Genomic DNA, 24,377 nt, shown 5'->3' with positions numbered 1-24,377 from the left:
TGTTGAGGTATGTTCCCTCTAAACCCACTTTGTTGAGAATTTTTATCATAAATGGATGTTGAAATTTGTCAAATGCTTTTTCTGTATCTATTAACTGTATAATTTTTATCCTTCATTAAATTAAAGTGGTGGATCATACTGATGAGCAGATACTGAATCATCCTGACATCTCTGGAATAAATCCCACTTGATGTATTGCTGAATTTGGTTTGCTAGTATTTTATTAAGATTTTTCTATCTATGTTCACCATGGATACTGGCCTCTAAGTTTCTTTATTTGTGGTATCCTGGTATAGTTCTCGTATCAGGGTAGTGCTGGCCATCTCAAATGAGTTTAGATGGGTTCCCTCCTCTTCTACTTTTTGGAAGAATCTGGGTAGAATTAACTCTTTAAATGTTCACCAGAATTCATCAGTGAAGTCATCTGGTCCTGGTCTTTTGTTGGGAGGTTTTGGATAACTCTCTACTAGTAAATAGTCTGTTCAGATTTTCTATTTCCTCATGATTCAGTCTTGGTAGGTTATATGTTTCTAGGAATTTATACATTTTCTATGTTACAAAGTTGCTGGTGTTATAAATTGTTCATAGTAGTCTCTTATGATCCTTTTCTTTGGTTAATTTCTTGACTTTATTATCCTCTTTCTGACCCTTTCCACTGGCAACTCAAATTTTGTCCGTTCTTGTATGAGTTCCATCCCTGGTTAAACGTCTTTCAAATACAACAGCTCCACAAATCTCCCACCTACTTTTTTACTCAAAGAGAAACTTCACCTACAAATCACTAGACTTTGTTTTTAACTTAACACTGTATTATTCTTAGCACTGAGAATATGTTTTCATACACAGCTGATGCCTACTAAACATGTTGATATAATGAATACTGTTAAATGACTCCATATGAAAAACAAAAATTTTATTACTATCATAGTTTATAAAATTCCCATTTATAATTTATAGTAAAATCAATAAAACACAAGGTACTACATTCATAGCACTTGTATATACTTCATTTAAATACTAAAACAGTTTAAATTTGTTTGAGTTTAAATGTGGAATTCTTGAAACATTTTGAGAAAACATGGCTTGGAATCACTGCTCTAGACCTATTACTCTCAACATAGACCAATATGCAAAAATATTTAGGATGAATAATCCTGATAGGTTTCAATGCAACATTAATCATGTTAAAAATAACATATACAAAGGGAAGAAAATTGATTACCATATGGAAATTTGCATATATTTATATATATAGTCATGGTTAATTAAGCACCACATTAATCTGCCTTTTTCTTAAATTTAAGAGTATTTATGATCTTTGAGGTAAATTTTAAAGAAAACTTAAATCTGTCACATAACAAAAGCTTTTAATAGTTCACCATCTAAATAATCTTTTGTTTCTGTTTCACTGAATTTTACAATGATACTAAAAAGTTCTGGAAATATCACCAGTTTGTTTTTTGGTCCAGCCATACATTTTCTTTTCCCCCGCTGTTCATGATCTCATGGTGCTTGACAGCAATCTGTTTCTTTCCTAGTATTCAAAGTACTATCAGGACTCCACTGTCACTACCAGTTCTTAGGCCTTTTCCAACCTTTGTATCAAATATCCCAATACTTCTCTCCAGGAAAATGCATTCTGACGAAGTGTTGAAACATGAATGTAATCCCCATTTTTTTCCTCCCTTTCTGTCTCTCAAACTTATTTTTCCTTCTTTCACTAAAATTTAATCCAGCCAAAACTTGTCTAGGTAGGCAAGGGACAAATGTTTCCGATCTTGTATCTCTTTTCTTTACTGTCTCATACTAAAATCTCAATTCTCCTATTATAAAAGTTAATTTGACACTTATGTAAGAAGCATACAAAAGTGGTATAAAAGTAAACAATTTCCCAGGTAAATGCACACCAAAAAAAAAAATCCAAGAAAATAATGTAAGAAACTAAAATTCATGGCAAGACATATTTAATGTATAAATAGGATTACTTTTTAAACTGTAGAACTACAGGGAGAACTACAAGGATAAATTCTAATTTGCATGGTAAACTGTTATAGTAATGGCTTCCAGTGAATCATTCCACCTGCTATCTGTACCCTTGTATGCTCACCTCTCACACTCACTCTAAACTTGGCTACTTGCTTTGTTCAACTGAAGATGAGCAAATACGATGCAAGTACAGGCTTGATAAACTCTTGTACATTAGGGAATTGCTCGCTTGTAATGTTTTCTCTGTTATGGGAAAAAACACAGTCTAGCTTATTAGAGGAGGAGAGGCCATGCAGAACAGAGACAGTCAAATCACTGAACCATGAAAAATTATAAAATATCCTCTTTTAAACCACTGAGTTTTGGAGTGGTTTATTATATGGCAATGGGTAAGAGCTACACTTTGTAGAACCTATGATCTCTGTCTATTCTGTGGAAGACCAAGTGGATTTATAAAAGTTAAAGCTATACTTATTTTGAAAAAACACCTCAGGTCTCTTCAGCAAACTTTAACAATATTAGACCTGCTGTACCTGTTATATATCCCCCTCTACTCCAGCTATTCGGTCCATTTAAAATTACAAGAATGAACATGTTAACTATTATTCTGTTGGTATAGAAGTAGAAACTATATCAGCATAGTACATGATAAATATTTTTGTTTAAACAATGAACTGTACATCTTTCATATAAAAGATGAGATTCTAGCCTGTTTTTTAAAAATTATACTTGCTAACATTATCTTTACATTTTTTTACAGAAGCTGTTTTCTCTAAATTTGCAGCTTCATTTTATAGCTTTTATAGACCCATAAATTGCAAATATATTTCCAATATCCTTTAAAAAAAAATCATACAAGGTAATTTTATTTAACACAGTAAAACTTAACAGATTATAGCAAAACTGCTCAGCCTTCCAGCTACCACTGAATACTTTGGCAGTACAGAGAAGCCAACATGTTGGAGTAATTAATTTTCTGTATTTACCTTTATTAAAAAGAGGTTTTTGGTAGTGAGGACAAATAATCTCTCATTTGTTGCTTGAAAGCCTAAAATAGGATCATTGGTTTCTAGGCTTGCTACTTGCTGCTTAGCAACCTGCCCTACTTGCCTGCCTTCCTTCCTATTGTAAAGTACGGTAGACATGGGCGTGGGCTGACGGTAGATGAAAACTCGTCGAAGGCACTCGCAAAGGGCTGCATAGGAGTAATTTGGAGCACAGGCAAAAAATTTTTTGTCTCTCTTCGATGCTTGGACATAGCCTGCCAAGAAATATGAGACAAAAAAAGAAAAACTATATATTAAACAGAAGGGAAAAAATGGTGATTTAACATTTACTATTTCATTAATTTTATTACAAATTGAAATGACTAAAAATTTACACCACAGATATTCAACAGTAGTTACATTCTGAACCATTAATGACTAGGCACAATCAATCTTTCCCAAATGGTGCAAAAATAAAGCACTAATTCCTAAGAACAAGTGTTTCATTCATCTTTTCAAGAAAAGCACAACATGGTTCCCATATAATTTCCAGAAATAAGTAAAAAATTCTAACACATTAAACACATGTGAAAATATCTTTAAATGACAACTTAACAACTCAGTACATCAATCACAGAGATGGCATTATGGTATCTTTTTTTTTCTTACCAAATAAATGGGAAAATGTTTAGAGGATGTTATTACAAAGTTATTTCAGGAGTGTGTGCATAATGCATTCTCACTTTGTAGATTATCAGTGGTATTTTTTTTTGTTTTTTGAGCTCAGATTTTCTTTCATGTTTTCTTTTTTTTTAATTTTATTTTATTTTTAAACTTTACATAATTGTATTAGTTTTGCCAAATATCAAAATGAATCCGCCACAGGTATACGTGTTCCCCGTCCTGAACCCTCCTCCCTCCTCCCTCCTCATACCATCCCTCTGGGTCGTCCCAGTTATAATCAACACCAACACTTTAACAGGATTTGTTGTACTTCACCTCTCAGAAGTAGAGCCTTCAGATCAAAACAAAATCAAAAAGAAAATTCAAATATCTAATTTTAAAATTCCATTAGGATAACCTTTGAAAACTAATCTTTGAAAAAACAATCTTTTAAAAATTTATCTTTAGAGCTTAAAAGGGCTTTTATATTCTAAAGTATAAATCAGCAATTTTCAGGTTGGTATATGATTACTGAATGAATGTTTAAACCTGAGAGAGGAAGTATAACATTAATATAAATTGAGACCTCACCAAACAATGAATGACCAGAGGAACCATGAGCACAGGCAGATCAATGCTGGTTTTTTAAAAATTAAGCAGGGCTTGAGGATGAAAAAGTAGAAAGATACAGACACCTATTTGAGAGCCTAGAATTAACTCTCCAGGCTAATCTTGCCAAATTAATGTATATAACATCTCAAGACTACATATCTAATATAATGTTGATTTAACTCAAGCGTAATAGAATTCCACTAAACTAGGATTTATGGATACAAAAGAAGGATCTGAAAATTAAGATAAAGCTTTCCTCTTACTTAAAAAAATCAGGAATTTTAGTAGAAAGGCTAGAAATTATGTGGGTACATTATTCAATCAAACTATTTCAGGTCATAAAAATCCATTTGGAGTCTGAATTAACCACTTTAACAGCCTATATTACTAACTATAAAGGACAACTGAAAAAATATCTTCTATAATTAGGGTTGTGCATATATAGCAATTAAAATACATAGTTTTACTTCCTGCTGGCAGTTTAACCTTTCAATAAAGCAATAGCTGTGGTTAATTCATATAAAAAAATTTCTCCCACACAATACTAATGTATTTTGACATTAAATCAATTATTGCATAAATCTACAATTACGTAGTTCAAAATGTTTCAAGCCTTACCAGTATTTCCCTTTTATCCTACAGAATAAATTTCATTTCTGCATCACCATTTTCCCTAAGTGTTTGCATTATAATGGCTCTGTTTCACACTTAAGTGCCATGAAAGATGTCTCCTAATGTGCTTTTTAACCTTAGAGCAATTCTATGATTACTGAAGACTACTCTGAAGAAACCTGAATACAAGTTCCATGTAGGGTATTGCCAAGCCCCTTGTTCATATTCTAATACTGTATAGCTTAGCTGGAATAAGGAAGTAATTGATCGGAATGATTCAAGTGGTTAGATAAACACTCTGATTTCTATTCTGTGTTGATCTTCTACACAAACATAAAAACAAATTAGTCCTACTGTTCCAAAAGTACTAACATTCATCAACTATGTACAAGCAACCAAATTATAGCACAGTCAATCCAAATGTAATTAGGACAGCTCAAATTTAAATAAACCAAAAAAAGAAACTTAGAAAAAAAAAAAAGACTAATTTTTGATATAACGTCAAAGGTTGTCAAAGAGCTTGCTTATACCTAAAGCATTGAAGGTTGCAATATGCTCCCACATATCATCCTGTTTGCTGGAGCGTGGCTGCCAGAGCAAGGCATCAACATCATGGCGCAAACAGAAGCAGGGCATTTCTTTAGGATCCACTATGACAGAGAAAAGGTACTGGTTGCTTCCAAGATTCACCTACAATTAAAAGTGACAAATAAAAAAATCATTTATTCAACAACAAATTATTGTAATTAATAAGGATGATGACAACTGACACACAGAACTACACATCAGCAACTGTTCTAAACTTTTTTCATACTTAATCTCATTACCTCTTCTAATGCCCCTGGGAGAAATGTGCTAATGTTAGGTCTATCTTAAAGCTGAGGACAGTTAACTTGCCCATGGTCAGTCTGGTAATAAGCTATGCAGCTGACACTGAATCCAGAGTCCATGTTCTTAACCACTGCACTATATATACTATTTTCTCAACTGTTAGTAACTCATTTAAAACATAATATAAAGCACCAATTTTATAAGCAGAATATATTTTAAGCCACAATACAAATATGAAGTTTACAAATGCTAACTTACAATAATAACTACCAAGAATGATAGCTACTATGATTTATGAGCACATTCTGTATGTCCAGGCATATTATAAATATTAACCTCAATAACCCACAAGGCCGTTACTCTCTTTATAGATATTTGAGAGAGTATGAGTTACCTGTTCTAAGCTACACAGAAAAACCACAATGCTGGGGTTCAAACTTCAGATCTGTTTACAGTTATTAACTTCATACTGTCTATTTATAGTAAAATGTAAAGAATGTTTATTATGTTAAAACTTTTATGGCAATATTGATGGTTAAAGGAATTCATTTTAATACAAACTCATCAGGTTGAGACTCATAGTTGAATTCCATCTACAGGAACACTTTTCTTAATGGAAAGAAGTTACAGTGCTATTTTTCATTACAAATACTGTTTACTAGAGTTAAAAATGCCTAAATAACAGAAATCACACCAAATGTAGAGAACACAAAACACACAAAGTACTTATTAAAACTGAATTGTTGCCATGGGTTTTAGAGCAGACTAGAGAATAAAATCGGAGAAGGCAATGGCATCCCATTCCAGTACTCTTGCCTGGAAAATCCCATGGATGGAGGAGCCAGGTAGGCTGCAGTCTGTGGGGTCGCTAAGAATCAGACACAACTGAGCGATTTCACTTTCCCTTTTCACTTTCATGCATTGGAGAAGGAAATGGCAACCCACTCCAATGTTCTTGCCTGGAGAATCCCAGGGATGGGGGAGCCTGGTGGGCTGCCGTCTCTGGGGTTGCACAGAGTCGGACACGACTGAAAGCGACTTAGCAGCAGCAGGAGCAGTGCTTGTTTTCTACAGAAGGGGGACGGGCACACAGGATTCACAGACCATTTCTTCTCTTTGTGTCCCTTTGCTCCTGAGAATCAATAGCTAAGTAAGGTCTACTTTCAAAGTCACTGCCAACTAACTGGCCTTTATGTTACATTTTATAGTATTTTACTATCAAATTCCATTTTTTCTGTAGTTTCAAGTGTATTTCTATTGCCTTCAGTTTTATAGCTTTCTATGATACATATGTTTCAGCAAATAGTTTGAGGATCTGTCCCGCCAAAAGTGACCAAATTATCCCTTATATAAGATCTGGATCCTTTAAATATACTCAAAACCAAGTATTCAGGAGTTTTTAAAACAAATTATAATAAACTAGTCTGATAATTTACTGTGAGACAAAACATTCCTTTTAAATCAGATGATTTAGACTTCTATCTTTATATAGTAAGAGACTGTGATAGTCTCAATATTAAAGTCTAGCCTTCCTATTCATTTTAAAGTCCAGTAATCCATACAGCTAAAAAAAAAAAAGTTAACACCATTTAAGATGTATGATACTTATTAGATTGTCAGCAGCCACGTTAGGAAAAGAAACTTATATTGCAACTTTTGAATGGAATTATAAGAGTAGAGAAAGAACTGCATATAAACACTGCTTTTAAGGTAACATCTAAAAAGTGTTTTCATTTTTCTCATGGTAGTTATTGGAATCTCCTGATAATTATTTATACCTTTTACTCCTTTTTCTCGCCTCACTGCAATAGCTCGGAGTTCGAGTGTGACACTGATGAGGCGTAACGACGGCAGACACCGTGGCCTGTTACTGATCTTAGGGGAAAGCAGTCTGTTTTTTTTTTTTTTTTACCAGGAAGTATGATGTTAAATCTAGCTTTTTCTAGGAGGCAATTACCTTCAACTCCTAGTTTGCTAAAAATTTAATGGATGCTAAATTTTGTCAATTCTTTTTCTGCATCTACTAGAATGGTCAAATAGTTTTCTTCTTTAGTCTGATGATATGCTTATTTATGTTGATTGATATCTGAATGCTGATGAATCAGCCTTGACTTCCCTAAGTAATACTTGGTCATGATGTATTACCCTTTTTACTTATGGTTGGATTTCATTTACTAATGTTTTGCTGAGGACTTCTGCACCTATATTCATGAGGGATACTGGTTGATTTTTTCCAGTTTTCTTTTCTTGCCATATCTTTGCTATAAAGGGGTAATACTGGCCTCATAAAACAAGTTGAGAAGGGTTTCTTCCTCTTTTATTTTCTGGAAGTTTGTACAGAATTGGTATTTTTTCATTTGGTATAACATACCAGTGAAGTAATCTAGGTCTAGAGATTTGTCAGAAGGTTCCTAGCAGTAAATTCAATCTCTTTAACAGATATAACTAATAAGGCTTTCTATTTCTTTTTAAGTGAACTGAGGTAATGCTTGTTTTTCAAGAAATTAGCTTCACTTAAATTGTCAAATATATGAAAATAGTTATTCATAACATCCCATCATTACACATTAGCGTCTTTGGACCTGTACTGATGTGTCCATTTTTATTCCTGATATAGTATAATCTGTGTTGTCTTTTTCCTTGGCTCCTATGCCTACTATTTTATCTATTTCGATCTCATCAAAGGATCAGGTTATGATTTCACTTGTTTTATTATTTTTGGTTTTCAGTTTCACTGATTTCTACTCTTTGTAAGTTTTCTTTCTCCTACTTACTTTAGATTTAGTTTGCTCGTCTCCTAGTTCAAGATGGAAGCTTCAACTAGGAAAAGAATTATTATTCTCATTTAATTCTGTTATGGTCAGAGAACACTCTGATTCTTACTTTTTTAAATTTCTTGACATTTTATTGCCTAGAATATGGTCCATTTTGGTAAATGGGATTTCAACTAGATGTATGTTACACTATTAGATTATTGCCCCACAGTTCTTGGATGCTGCTATTTTGTTTGTTTTTTTAATCCCACCCCACCTCCACCCTCTTTCGTTTCAGTTCTAATTTTTTCTATCCTTAAGTTCACTAGTTTTTTCCTGCTCATATATATTCGACCTTTTCAGTGGTGCTGCCTCATCTTCAGTGGCAGAAGAATCCTAATAGTCTACTCTTGATTTCCTGCCCCTACCCAGACATAGGGATGGTGTTTTAAAAATTATTTTTATTTTCCCCCAGCTGCAGTGGGTATTCTTCTGAGCCCTTAAGATGCTAAGATTTGATGCTCCTCCCTCATCTGCTTAAGGCTTTTGCTACTTGCGTTCCTGCTGTCTTCCCCTGTCCCCAGTCTTGCTCATCAGGCTCTGGTCAAGGTCCATAAAGAGGATCTGTGAATCCGATGGGTTCTATACTTCTTGCTAGCCCCCCCTAGGCCTTTAGAGGTTTGTCGAATTCTTCTTACCTACTTACACGGTAAACCTTTCTTCTTCCCATGTTCAGATGAATCAGCTCTCCTATATAATCTCTTCTTGGTGGTACCTGTTTTTCCTTTATTTCAAACTCATTGGTTGCCATGTAACCTCAGGTCTCTGATAAATTTTTTTAAAGTAATGATTTTACAGATTATCCACGCTTTTCTTATTGTTACATTCGGAATGACATTCTTTCTAGGTTCCTACACCCCAGACTGAATTGGAAGTCTCCTGCTTACTGTTTTAAACTTGCCTAAAAAAGCAAAGCACTTTCAATGAGCAGACTAGTGATAGTTCAACATCCACAAAAGGTTCCCTATACCCAAGTAGGCAAAGCGTAGGATCTCACATCTAGGCTTCTCCGAACATAATCAAGGGTGGATAATTAACTAAAAGGAAACCATCTTTTATCCAATGACTTAAGAAATGGTTAGATGTGTTTTGTTTTGGATAGGTGCTTCCCATACTGAATAACGGCTGGCCAAAAACAATACATTCTTTTGTTAAGTCTAAATGCCAAAAATAAACAACACATTCATACAGCCAGCAAAGAAGAGAAGCAAAAAACATACCCAGAGAGACTACAGTAAGCAGAAATCATAATATTAAGTATAAAGTGAGTAACAGGTATGAGCCAGAGAAGCAAATAAGATGATGATGTGGTAATAACAGCACAGTACAATACAGCAAGGGACACTTGGTTCTCAAGACAAATGAATACCTTGTCATGAGAACTGTGTTCTATTTTCCTAAACAAAATTTCACTTCTCTTTTTTAGGTCTAACTTGCAAAGGCATTTGTTTACAGAATGATCGCCTATTTCTCTGAGATCTGAAGAGATTGTTTCCACTAGGCCATGTAGTCTCCACAGATGTTCCCAATAAATATCTATGACTTGAGATAATGAGAGGTCTTCTCTGCTCCTTGTAACCTCTAAAAGCCCAGACTAAAGGATTTTGTCAAAAATAAAAGGAAATCAAAATCAGATTACAAACTGGAGCAAACTAATTTTGCTAGTAAGTTAATTAAGTGAATGAAAATGAAGTGCAAAAGTGTAAAGGTACAATTAAAATTACATGTACTATTGTATGATGCTACAGAAACAAAAAAGCATAAGTAGAAAATGTTTGAAGAACAAGAGACATATCATTAATTTGAAGCAGCAGGGAAATAAGACATTATTTGGCATGGGCAATAACCTGTAAGAATCAAGAACAAGATGTCCAATTCAAAGGGAAAAATCTGCAACCTAGAATACTCAGCAAGATTATCATTTAAAATAGGAGACAGAGTGACTTTCTCAGAGAAGCAGAAACTAAGAGTACAGCAATACTAAAGCTATCCTAAAAGAAATACCGAAAGGTCTTCTCTAAATAGAAAAGAAGCAAGAAGATATAAGAAACAGGAAATCACAACTGGAAAGTAAACCACTTAAGCCAGTATAAAGATCAAAAAGGAAAAAGCATGTATTTGTGAAAGTGATTATAAACACAACGACGAGCAGAAGCATAAACAAAGATGTAAAAGATATCAAAATGGGAAAACGTGGGTAGGCAAAGGCAATGTGAGCGAGGACAGCAGGAAATGTATGGACAGACTTGTTTTTTTAAGAATGTGTTTGAACCCACTGTCTAAAGCAGTGGGAAATTATAGGAAGCAGTTTACATACTTGAAAAACAGGGTAACCATATATCATAAACATACAATAGATTCACAAAAACCAAAAACAGAACTACAACCATAAAATGAAAACATCAACTCACTAAAAGGAAAAAGGAAAGAAAAAAGAAACATAGAATCAACTGGAAAACAAAGTTTAAAATGGCAATAAATACACCTCACTCAGTGGACTGAATGCTCCAATCAAAAGACACAGAATGGTAGACTGGGTTAGAAAACAAGAGCCTACATTATGCTGCATACAAAAGACCCACTTTAGGGCAAAAGAAAAAGAATGAAAGTGAGAGGATAGAAAAAGATATTTCATACAAATAAAAATGATAGGAAAGCAGGGTTACAATACTTATATCAAGCAAAACAAATTTTAAAACAAAAGCCGTAAAGAAGCACACTATATAAAGAAGGATACTATATAATGATAAAAGGGTCAGGATCAATTCAAGAAGAGAACTTTACACTTGTCAGCATATATGCACCCAATATAGGGACACCCAAATACAGGAAACAAATACTAACAGACATAAGAGAAAACTGATGGGAATACATTAATATCAATAGTAGGAAACTTTTATAGTTTCCTAATAGTGAAAGTGGAGAGTGAAAAAGTTGGCTTAAAGCTCAACATTCAGAAAATGAAGATCATGGCATCTGGTCCCACCACTTCATGGGAAATAGATGGGGAAACAGTGTCAGACTTTATTTTTCTGGGCTCCAAAATCACTACAGATGGTGACTGCAGCCATGAAATTAAAAGACGCTTACTCCTTGGAAGGAAAGTTATGACCAACCTAGATAGCATATTCAAAAGCAGAGACATTACTTTGCCAACAAAGGTTCGTCTAGTCAAGGCTATGGTTTTTCCTGTGGTCATGTATGGATGTGAGAGTTGGACTGTGAAGAAGGCTGAGTGCTGAAGAATTGATGCTTTTGAACTGTGGTGTTGGAGAAGACTCCTGAGAGTCCCTTGGTCTGCAAGGAGATCCAACCAGTCCATTCTGAAGGAGATCAGCCCTGGGTGTTCTTTGGAAGGAATGATGCTAAAGCTGAAACTCCAGTACTTTGGCCACCTCATGCGAAGAGTTGATTCATTGGAAAAAACCCTGATGCTGGGAGGGATTGGGGGCAGGAGGAGAAGGGGACGACAGAGGATGAGATGGCTGGGTGGCATCACTGACTCGATGGACGTGAGTCTGGGTGAACTCCGGGAGTTGGTGATGGACAGGGAGGCCTGGCGTGCTGCGATTCATGGGGTCGCAAAGAGTCGGACACAACTGAGCAACTGATCTGATCTGATCTGAGGAAACTTTACCACCCCTCTCACGTCAATGTATAGATCTTCTAGACAGAAAATCAGTAAAGCAGTGGATATCCTAAATGACACAACAGAACAACAGTTAGAGTTAATTGATATTATCAAGATCAGTTCAGTTGCTCAGTCATGTCTGACTCTTTGCTACCCAATGGACTGCAGCACACCGGGCTTCCCTGTCCTACACCAACTCCTGGAGCTTGCTCAAACTCATGTCCGTCGAGTCCTCTGTCGTCCCCTTCTCTTCCTGCCTTCAATCTTTCCCAGCATCAGAGTCTTTGCCAATGAGTCAGTTCTTCGCATCAGGTGGCCAAATTATTGGAGTTTCAGCTTCAGCATCAGTCCTTCCAATGAATATTCAGGACTGATTTCCTTTAGGATCAACTGGCTTGATCTCCTTGCAGTCCAAGGGACTCTCAATAGTCTTCTCCAGCACCACAGTTCAAAAGCATCAGTTCTTTGGCTCTCAGTTTTCTTTATAGTCCAACTCTCACATTCATACATGACTACCGGAAAACCCATAGCTTTGACTAGATGGACCTCTGCCGGCAAAGTAATGTCTCTGCTTTTTAAAATGCTGTCTAGGTTGGTTGTAACTTTTCTTCCAAGGAGCAAATCTCTTTTAATTTCATGGCCACAGTCACCATCTGCAGTGATATTGGAGCCCAAAAGAGTAAAGTCTCTCTCTGTTCCCACTGTTTCCCTATCTGCCATGCAGTGATGGGACCAGATGCGAAGATTTTAGTTTTCTGAATGTTGGGCTTTAAGCCAACTTTTTCACTCTCCTCTTTCACTTTTATCAAGAGGCTCTTTAGTTCTTCTTCGCTTTCTGCCACAAGGGTGGTGTCATCTGTGTATCTAAGGTTATTGATATTTCTCCTGGCAATCTTGATTCCAGCTTGTGCTTCATCAAGCCTGGCATTTCTCATGATGTACTCTGCACAGACGTTAAATAAGCAGGGTGACAACATATAGCCTTGACCTACACTCCCTTGCTGACTTGGAACCAGTCTGTTGTTCCATGTCCAGTTCTAACTGCTGCTTCTTGACCTGCATACAGATTTCTCAGGAGGCAGGTCAGGTGGTCTGGTATTCCCATCTTTTTCAGAATTTTCCACAGTTTGTTGGGATCCACACAGTCAAAAGCTTTGGCATAGTCAATAAAGCAGAAGTAGATGTTTTCCTGGAACTCTCTTGCTTTTTCGATGATCAAACAGATGTTGGCAATCTGATCTCTGGTTCCTCTAGTTTGTCTAAATCCAGCTTGAACATGTGGAAGTTCATGGTTCATGTACTGTTGAAGCCTGACTTGGAGAATTTTGAGCATTACTTTGGTGGTGTGTGACATGAGTACAACTGTGTGGTAGTTTAAATATTCTTTGGCATTGCCTTTCTTTGGGATTGGAATGAAAACTGATATTTTCCAGTCCTGTGGCCACTGCTGAGTTTTCCAGATTTTCTGACATACTGACTGCAGCCCTTTCACAGAATCATCTTTTAGGATGTGAAATAGCTCAGCTGCTATTCCATCACCTCCATTAGCTTTCTTTGTTCATAGTGATGCTTCTTAAGGCCCACTTGACTTCACATTCCAGGATGTCTGGCTCTAGATAAGTGACCACATCATTGTGGTTATCTTTTCTGTATCGTTCTTTTTGATGATCTTTTTTATATAGTTCTTCTGTGTATTCTTGCCACCTCTTCTTAATATCTTTTGCTTCTGTTAGATTCATATCATTTCTGTCCTTTATTGTTCCTATCTTTGCATGAAATGTTCCCTTCGTATCTGTAATTTTCTTGAAGAGTTCTTTAGTCTTTCACATTCTATTGTTTTCCTCTGTTTCTTTGCACTGATCACTGAGGAAGGCTTTGTTATCTCTCCTTGTTATTCTGCATTCAGATGCTTTTATCTTTCCTTTTCTCCTTTGCCTTTCACTTCTCTTCTCTTCTCAGCTATCGGTAAGGCCTCCTCAGACAACCATTTTGCTTTTCACATTTCTTTTTCTTGGGGATGGTCTTGATCACTGCCTCCTGTACAGTGTCATGAACCTCCATCCACAGTCCTTCAGGCACTCTATCAGATCTAATCTCTTGAATCTATTTGTCACTTCCAGTGTATAATTGTAAGGGATTTGATTTAGGTCATACCTGATGGTCTAGTGGTTTTCCCTACTTTTCTCAATTTAAGTCTGAATTTGGCAATTTTAAAGATACTAAAAATATTTTGGATGTAAGATATTACATCTAAAAAATACAGAATACACATTCTTTTCAAGTAGACATGGAACATTCTCCAGAACTGCCCATATACTAGGGTACAAAACCCAACAAATTTACAAGTATAAAAATTATCTCAAGCATCTTTGCTGACCACAATGGCATGAAAGTAGAAATCAACCATGGGAAAACAAATGAGGAAAAAAAAATTACATGGAGACTGAACAACACACTGCTAAAAAAGCCCTGGGTCAGTGCGGAAATTAAAAAGAAAATAAATACCTTGAGACAAATGACAGTCAGAACACAACCATACAAAATCTATGGGATACAGCAAAAGCAGTTATTAGAATGGTTCTTAGATACAGGCCTTCCTAGAAATACAAGAAAAATCTCAAATAAACCACCTAACTTACCACCTAAAACAATTAGAACAAGAACAAACAAAACAAAAGTCAGCAGAAGGAAGGAAATAATAAAGATCAGAGAAGAAATAAAATTAATTAAACCAAGAGTTGGTTCTTTGAAAGAGTAAACAAAACTGGCACACTTCTGGCTAGGTTCACCAAGAAGAAATGAGAGAGAACCCACATAAAATAAGAAATGAAAGAGGAGAAATATAACTGATACTGCAGAAAGACAACAAACATATAAGAATACTATGAACAATTACACGTCAACAAATTCGACAACCTAGAAGAAATGGACAATCTTCTAGAAATGTACAGCCCATCAAAACTCAATTTGAACAGACCAATCACAAAAGTGAAATACAATCTGTACTAAAGAAACTTTCTGCAAACGAAAGTCTAGGACCAGACGGCTTCACAGGCAAATTCTACCAAACATATAAAGAACTTCTACTAATCCTTCTCAAACTCTTCCAAGAAACTGAAGAGGAGGGAACACTCTCAAAGACATTCTATGAAGTCATCCTCATGCTGACACCAAAACCAGACAAAGATACCACTAAAATAGAAAATTACAGACCAATATCTCTGATATAGATGCAAAAGTTCTCAACAAAATACTAGCAAACAAAAACCAACAACACAAAAAAGATCACACACCACAACTAAGTGGGATTCATCCCAAGTTCACAAGGATGGCTCAACATTCGCAAATCAGTCAACGTGATATCAACCACATCATCAAAAAACGACACAAAAACCACATGGTCATCTCATTAGATGCAGGAAAAGGAAAGCATCTGACAAAACTCAACATCCATTTATGATAAAAAACTCTTGTCAAAGTGGGTATAGAGGGAATATATCTTAACATAATAAAAGCTATTTATGACAAACCCATCAGCAATATAATACTTAACAGTGAAAAGCTGAAAGCTTTCAGCTTAAATATGTAACAAGACAAAGACACCCACTCTCACCATTTCTATTCTATTTACTCTTGGAATGCTTAGCCACAGCAGTCAGACAACAAAGAGAAATAGAAGGTATCTAAATTGGAAGAGGTAAAACTGTTACTATATGCAGATCACATGGTACTATATACAGAAAGCTCTAAAGATTCCACACAAAAAATTACTAGAACTGATAAATGAATTCAGCAAGGTAGCAGGACATAAGATTAACACACAAAAATTGGTTGCATTTCTTTATACCAACAATGAAATATCAGGAAGAGAAAAAAATTTTTAAATATCTTTTAAAATCACAACCCCAAAATAAAATACTTAGGAAAAAGCCTCACTAAGGAGGTGAAAGACTTACACCCTGAAAATTATAAAACATTAATAAAGGCAACTGAAGATGATTCAAAGAAACAGATATATCTTGCTGTTGGATTGGAAAAATTAATATTGTTAAAGTGGCCATACTACTCAAAGCAGTCTACAGATTTAGTGCAATCCCCATCAAATCACCCATGACATTTTTCACAGAACTACAACAAATAAACTAAAATTTATATGAAATTATAAAAGCCCCAGCAATTGCCAAAGCAATACTGAGGAAAAAGAACAAAGCAGGAGACATAACCCTTCCAGACTTCAGACAATACAAGAAAACTATAGTGATCAAAACAGTGTGATACTGGCAGAAACAGAGATCTACAGATCAGTGAAACAGAATAAAGAACCCAGAAATAAACCCATATCCATAAGGTCAATTAATCTTCAACAAAAATGGTAAGAATATAAAACAGGAGAAAGACAATCTCTTCAGCAAGTGGTGCTGGAAAAGTTAGACAGCTGTAAATCAATGAAGCTACAACATACCCTAACTATGTACAAAAGTAAACTCAAAATGGTTTAAAGACTTAAATATAAGACAAGATACCATCAAACTTCTAGAAGAGATCATAGGCAAAACATTCTCTAACATAAATTGTACCCATATTTTCTTAGGGCAGTCTCCCTAGGCAGAAGAAGTAACAATGGAAATAAACAAATGGAACCTTACAAGCCTTGCACAGCAAAGGAAACCATAAATAAGACAACCCACAGAATGAGAGAAAATACTTTCAAACAATATGACAAATAAGCACTTAATTTCCAAAATATATAAGCATCTCATACAACTCAACAACAACAAAAAACAAAGAACCCAATTGAAAAATGGGAAGACCTAAACAGACATTTCTCCAAAGAAGAAATACAGATAGCCAATAGACACATGAAAAGATGCTCAACATCACTATTAGAGAATGCAAATCAAGACTATAATGAGGTACCATCCCATGCCAGTCAGAATGACCATCATTAAAAAGTGTACCAAAACACATGCCAGAGAGGATGTGGAGCAAAGGGAGCCCTGCTACACTGCTGGTGGGGATCTAAGTTGATGAAGCCACTATGGGAAACAGCATAGTGGTTCCTCAGAAAACTAAAAAGAGAACTACCATAGGCTCTAGCAGTCCTACTCCTGGGCATATATCCAGACAAAATTATAATTCAAAGAGATATGTGCACTCCTACCTTCACAGAAGCACTATTCCCAACAGCCAAGACATGGAAACAACCTATGTGTCCATCAACAGGTGGAAGGATAAAGTTGTGGAACTCAGTCATAAAAATGAATGAAATAATGCCATTTGAAGGAATGTGAATGCAATTAGAGATTATCACACTAAGTCAGAAAAAGACAAATACCGTATGATATCACTTATATGTGACAACAAAAACTGCACAAACGATCCTATCTACAAAAAAGAAACAGACTCACAGGCATAGACAATGGACTTGCGGTTGCCAAGGGGGAAGGTGAACAGGCGAGGGACAGACTGGGAGTTTGAGGTTGGCAGATGCAAACTGTTACACGTAGAATGAATACACAAGGTCCTACTACACAGCACAGGGAACTATATTCAATATCCTGGGATAAACGACAATGGAAAAGAATATAAAAAACATATGTGTATAACTGAGTCACTTTGCTATATAGCAGAAAAATCAACATTTCAAAAAAAAAATAAAAAAGAGCAGATGCCACAAATCTCACTGAATTCACAACTCTGTTTACTTTGGTAGCTGAAAGTAAAATGGGACAGCAAATAAGAAAGAAGGAAAAGGATATCTGTTTGGGGAGGACACTGTCAAAGGTAAGAATAGTATCCAACAGCTTATTAGCAGTGGGAAAAAACAAATCATGCAGAACCAGAACTTTTTAACGGAGTAGACTGATACTACTTCGTGTAGGAGTAAAGAACCCAACTTAACATCCAACGCTCCTAGGGGTTTTACTATATAGACATACACAGCATGGTAATTAATGTTCATTCGAATGACATTCAACAATCAATAAAATGTTACTTTCTCTTCAGAATGCTCTATATAAGATTTTGGGTAAATAATTTTCTAAGATTCCATTTTAAAAACAAGCCCTAAAGATAGTTTTAGCACTTAAATGAGAAGAATTAATTTATACTAGACAATTTATTTGAAAAACTCATTCTTTGTTAATGCCAAATAATCTTATTGCCTTAAAAAAAACGCTCAAATTCATAAAACACTTTGACCAATAAAACAGACTTCCTAATTTCTTCTATTCTCATGTTTATTATAGAAAAGGTAGCATTTATCTTTGAAATACCAATGAAGATTACAATTAGAGTAAAATGATGGTAGAGAATCCGCCTGAAATGCAGGAGACCTGGGTTCAGAGAAGGGATGGCAACCCACTCCAGTATCCTTGCCTGGAGAATTCTATGGACAGAGGAGCCTGGCTGGCTACAATCCATGGGGTTGCAAAAGAGTCAGAAATGACTGAATGACTTCACTTACTCATTCTCTATAGAAAAACTTGGAACGTGAATTTCAAGTAGTCAACTGATTGTCTTTTTCTTCTCTTTGCAATTCTCTTCACTTAGCAATTAAAGACTTCTGAAAATCATATTAAACAAGCTTTAATCACTATTACCAAATTAAACTGGAAAGCAGTATTAAGGAAAAGGTTTTATCTATTCATAAATAATGTATCTCTTGGGAGGTCAGACCAAAAAGTTAATGACATGAAAACTTAATTCCAATTTCATATTCTGTACATAGAATAAATCACTAAAATTTATCCTGTTCTTAGGCTTCCCAGGTGGCTCAGGGATAAAGAATCCATCTGCCAAAACAGGAGACTCAGGTTTGATTCCTGAGTCAGTAAGATCCCCTAGAGAAGGAAAGGGCAACCCATTCCAGTATTCTTGCCTGGGAAATCTCATGGACAGAGGAGGCTGGTGGGCTACAGTCCATGGGGTAGCAAAAGAGTTCGACAAGACTTAGAGACTAAAACACCACCTCTGTTCTTATTCTTACTACCCATGAAGTATTGAGTTGATTTATATCTAATACTGAATAAGGAAAAACACTCCCCCCGTTTTTTTTCTCACACTACTACCACACTCAAAACATTTCTTACACAGATATATAGTTTTTTTCACTTATCCAGCAATTCTCTGACACCAGGTGGGTGTCAATTAATTCAGTTCTGACACAATCTATGTGGAGGTAGCATCAGATTCCACAGGTTAAGTGCTCAGTCTCACAAGACTCCCCTGCTTCCCCTACCATGCCACTTCAGATGCCAATCACAAATCCCAAGTTGCCACCTATACTTCTAACTGATTGACCATAAATCAAGAATTCCAAAGACCCTCTCCTTGGGTTCAATAATTTGCTAAAATGGCTCACAGAATTCAGGGGAACACTTATATTTATTAGTTTACCATAAAAGGATATGATAAAGGATAACTAAGAACATTCAGACAGAAGAGATGCACAGCAAAAGCTACCGAGGAAAGGAACAGAGCTTCCATCCCTTGTCAGGCACTCCACCCTCCTAGTATCTCTATGTGCTCAACTCAGAAGTTTCACAAGCTCTGTCCTCTTGAGATTTTTACAAACATTTCATCACATAAGCATGATCAGTCATTAACTCAGTCTCCAATCTCTCTCCTTCCTGGAGGTTAGGGGAAGAAGGCTATTGCTGAAAGCTCCAACCTTCAGATCTTGCTGTGGTCTTTCTGGTGACCAGCTCCCATCATGAAGCTATCTCGGAACTCACCAAGTACTGCCTCATGAGAGTAAAAGCCACTCCTATCACCTAGGAAATTCCAAGGGAATTAAGAGCAATGTTAGAAACCAGGATCAAAGACCAAAAACCTAGTGCTCTTATTACTTAGGAAATTACAAAGGTTTTAGGATCTCTGTACAAAGATTTTAAGATTTACTGATCTCTCACTGGGCAGAGATCAATAAATACTTTTTCATAGCTACATTATTTAATCCTATTTAATCTTCACTACCTGAGAATTCCCACCTTATGGAGGAAGAAACCTCAAACTCAAGTGGTTATGAGATTTAGGTTAAGAAGCTAATAACATATATATTCTGCTTGGTCAGTTGTGTTGGAAAGTTGTACATGTGTGTTATGTCTAAAATCGATGTCTGAAAACTACCAAAAGTCTTATAAAATCTTGACTTTAAGGCCAGTATGGCTTAATAAAAGTAAGCTAGGGGAAAAAATGGTAAAAAATGAGAGACAGTCAGTAATGGACAGCAATGACTTTTAACTATGGTCTCAATACTGGTAGCAAAGTCAATTTAGTTAGACCAAGAAAATAATTTTCTATTTTACTTCACTAAAAATAGTATGGAATAGAGTACTAAGAAATATCTTGTACAAGACAAATGGGGTATCCCAGGTGGTGCTAGTGGTAAAGAATCCACCTGCCAATGCAGGAGATGAGGGTTCAATCCCTGGGTCAGGAAGAGCCCTGGATTAGAAAACAGCAACCCACTCCAGTACTTTTATTCATAAAATTCCATGGATAGAGGCACTTGGCGTGCTACAGTCCATGGGGTCACAAAGAGTCAGACACGACTGAGTGACTACAGTACTACACTGGGCTTCCCAGGTGGCATAGTGGTAAAGAATTTGCCTGCCAACGCAGGAGAGGTCAAGAGATTTGCATGGTGCCATCCCTGGGTTTGAAGACCTCCTGGAGTAGGAAATGGCAACCCAGTCCAGTATTCTTGCCTGGAAAATTCCATGGACAGAGGAGCCTGATGGGCTACAATCCATGGGGTCACAAAGAGTTGGAATTGCCTGAGTGACTGAGCACACACAATAATGGTAGTACTGTTTCGTGAAATTCTTGCTTCAGATGTATTCATGTTATATGTGTATATTGATCTCTCAATTCAAAATATTATTTTACACAGTGAGTCACAAAGCCTGCCTGTAGACCACAGTGAGGATCCTAGACATTATTCTAAATGTGACAAGATTGGAAGCCAGTATAGAGAGGAAAAAAACAGGGAAATGACAAAATCTAAGTCCTTTCCAAAGACTACTTTAACCTTCACAGAAAGTACTTACAAATTCAAATGGGAAGGTAAGTTTAAAATAGGGAAACCTGGTGGACACTATGTAATCACATTTAATGCCACAATAGAAGAAAAGCAGTAAATATCAACCAAGTACCTCCTAATGTGATACACTGGAAACATTATTGATATAAGGTTCCTGGAAAAAATGCAAACTCAGACTCTGACCTCGAGGAAGCATTGGAAATAGTCTATAAAAGGTGGGAAACAAAGTCAGTGTCATAAGGCTGCCTGGCTGGATGTTCCAAACTAAGAGAGACTACAGAGACACCACAACTCGATGCAATATGACACACGTGACTGGATCCTGAATCAGGAAAAAAGAACTGCTCTAAAGTATGTTACTTGAGCAACTGGTAAAATCTGAACTCTATATAAGGCAAAAGTATTAATGTATATCAATGTCAAATTTCCTGAATTGTATTGTATTGCGGTTCTGTAAGAAAATGTCTTTTTAGTATATGTGAGGCACTGGGGTAAAAGGGCATGGTATCGTCAACTTACTCCTGAATGTTTAAAGAAAAAGAAATGGAGAAATAGAAAAAATGTGGCAAACTGTTAATAATTACTGAAATCTAAGTGAGGGATACTGTTATGGGCTGAGCTGTATTCCCTTCCAGATGCATATGTTGAAGTCCCAACCCTCAGCACCTCAGAATGTAACTATCTTTTTGAAGATCTTTCCAACTACAATTAAAGCACCAGGAGACTAGTTTTGCAAAAACTGCTGAAGGACCTTCTCCAAAAGGAAAAGAAAAGGCCACAATTAGAAACAATACATTAATAGGATAATACACCACAATCCAGTGCAAGTTATCCCAGGAATGCAAGGATTTTTCAATAACCACAACTCAATCAGTGTGATACACCACAATAACAAATTGAAGAATAAGAACCATATAATCATCTCCATAGATGCAGAAAAAGCTTTTGACAAAATTCAACACTTTATGATAAAAACCCTCCAAAAAGTGGGCATAGAGGGAACATGCCTCAACATAATAAAGGCCATAAATGACAAACCTACAGCTAACATCATGCTCCATGGTGAAAAGCTGAAAGAATTTCCTCTAAGATCAGGAACAAGACAAGGATGTCCACTCTCTCTCCTTTTATTCAACACAGTTTTGGAAGTCCTAGGCATGGCAATCAGAGAAGAAAAAGAAATAAAAGGATTCCAAAATGGTGAAGTAGTAGTAAAACTGTCACTGTCTGCAAATGACATGATACTATACATAGAAGATCCTAAAGATCCTACCAGAAATGTGCTAAAGCTCATCCATGAAAGTTACATGATACAAAATTAATAAAGATCCGTTGCATTTCTATACACTAACAAAGAAGGGCTCAATGCAAAGATGGGCTCAATAAAGGACAGAAATGGTAGGGACCTAACAGAAGAAAAAGATATTAAGAAAAGGTGGCAAGAATACACAGAAGAACTGTACAAAAAAGATCTTCACAACCCAGATAATCACGATGGTGTGATCACTCACCTAGAGCCAGACATCCTGGAATGTGAAGTCAAGTGGGCCTTAGGAAGCATCACTACGAACAAAGCTAGTGGAGGTGATGGAATTCCAGTTGAGCTATTTCAAATCCTGAAAGATGATGCTGTGAAAGTGCTGCACTCAAGATGCCAGCAAATTTGGAAAACTCAGCAGTGGCCACAGGACTGGAAAAGGTCAGTTTTCATTCCAACCCCAAAGAAAGGCAATGCCAAAGAATGCTCAAACTACCGCACAATTGCACTCATCTCACACGCTAGCAAACTAATGCTCAAAATTCTCCAAGCCAGGCTTCAACAGTACATGAACCGTGAACTTCCAGAGGTTCAAGCTGGTTCTAGAAAAGGCAGAGGAACCAGAGACAAAATTGCCAACATCCATTGGATCATGGAAAAAGCAAGAGAGTTCCAGAAAAACATCTATTTCTGCTTTATTGACTATGCCAAAGCCTTTGACTGTGTGGATCACAATAAACTGTGGAAAATTCTGAAAGAGATGGGAATACCAGACCACCTGATCTGCCTCTTGAGAAACCTACATGCAGGTCAGGAAGCAACAATTACAACTGGACATGGAACAACAGACTGGTTCCAAATAGGAAAAGGAGTACGTCAAGGCTGTATATTGTCACCCTGCTTATTTAACTTCTATACAGAGTACATCATGAGAAACACTGTGCTGGAGGAAGCACAAGATTGCTGGGAGAAATATCAATAACCTCAGATAAGCAGATGACACCACCCTTATGGCAGAAAGTGAAGAAGAACTAAAGAGCCTGTAGGAGACAGGAAGAATAAAACGAACGCAGGCCCCGGCAAGGGCCGCAAAAGAAATTTATAATTATTGATAAACTGGATGCTATAATGCATGAGACTCTCGGAACAAGTCCAGAGGGAACAGTTCATAATCTTGAAAACAAAATATGATCCTGGGGTCGGAAAACCAACCCCAGACTGTTTCTCAACTGGCATCTCATAGAGTCACATCTTTTACGTATCTGGTGGAAAGTCTATAGATAAGAATATTAGTCTTAGTTATTGATTTGTTATTGATTAGTTTCCTAATTACTCAACAGTTAATGACCATTTTGTTCTTTTGCCCTGAAAGCCACATGAGTTATAGTTTAACTCCCCGTTTATTCTTTCCTTCACGGCTAAAAGTATAATAAAGCCGGCTTGGATTCAGTTTCAGTGCCTTCACCTTGGAGCGGTGTTGGTACCCTGATCCTCGCTTTTCTCTGAATTCTTGTGTCTCGTTTCTCATTCTCTTACCGTATTGCACTTTTGGAAACCCTGCTTGTCAAGCTGGACTTGACAGAGCCTCTTGATGAAAGTGAAAGAGGAGAGTGAAAAAGTTAGCTTAAAGCTCAACATTCAGAAAACCAAGACCATGGCATCTGGTCCCATCACTTCATGGCAAATAGATGGGGAAACAATGGAAACAGTGTCAGACTTTATTTTTCTGGACTCCAAAATCACTGCAGATGGTGACTGCAGCCATGAAATTAAAAGACGCTTACTCCTTGGAAGGAAAGTTATGACCAACCTAGATAGCGTATTCAAAAGCAGAGACATTACTTTGCCAACAAAGGTTCATCTAGTCAAGGCTATGGTTTTTCCTGTGGTCATGTATGGATGTGAGAGTTGGACTGTGAAGAAGGAGTGCCAATGAATT

General features: G+C 36.4%; 1 protein-coding gene across 2 annotated transcripts in view; it reads right to left on the bottom strand.

The window, feature by feature from the left end:
* Positions 1-892: 892 nt before the first annotated feature.
* Positions 893-24,377, bottom strand: part of NUDCD1 (NudC domain containing 1) — a 93,451-nt gene continuing 69,966 nt past the window's right edge. For both annotated transcript variants that reach the window (XM_070802789.1, XM_019973955.2), the window contains 2 exons: positions 5,390-5,549; positions 893-3,247 (listed from right to left, as the gene is read on the bottom strand). In XM_070802789.1, coding sequence (XP_070658890.1) covers positions 2,955-3,247; positions 5,390-5,549 — 453 coding nt within the window. In that variant the 3' untranslated portion in view covers positions 893-2,954. The remainder of the gene's footprint in view (positions 3,248-5,389; positions 5,550-24,377) is intronic.

This window comes from Bos indicus, chromosome 14, assembly GCF_029378745.1.
Source record: "Bos indicus isolate NIAB-ARS_2022 breed Sahiwal x Tharparkar chromosome 14, NIAB-ARS_B.indTharparkar_mat_pri_1.0, whole genome shotgun sequence".
In the NCBI taxonomy this organism is placed as follows: domain Eukaryota; kingdom Metazoa; phylum Chordata; class Mammalia; order Artiodactyla; family Bovidae; genus Bos; species Bos indicus.
Note: the sequence above shows the minus strand (reverse complement) of the source record. Positions and strands in the feature narration are given on the sequence as shown.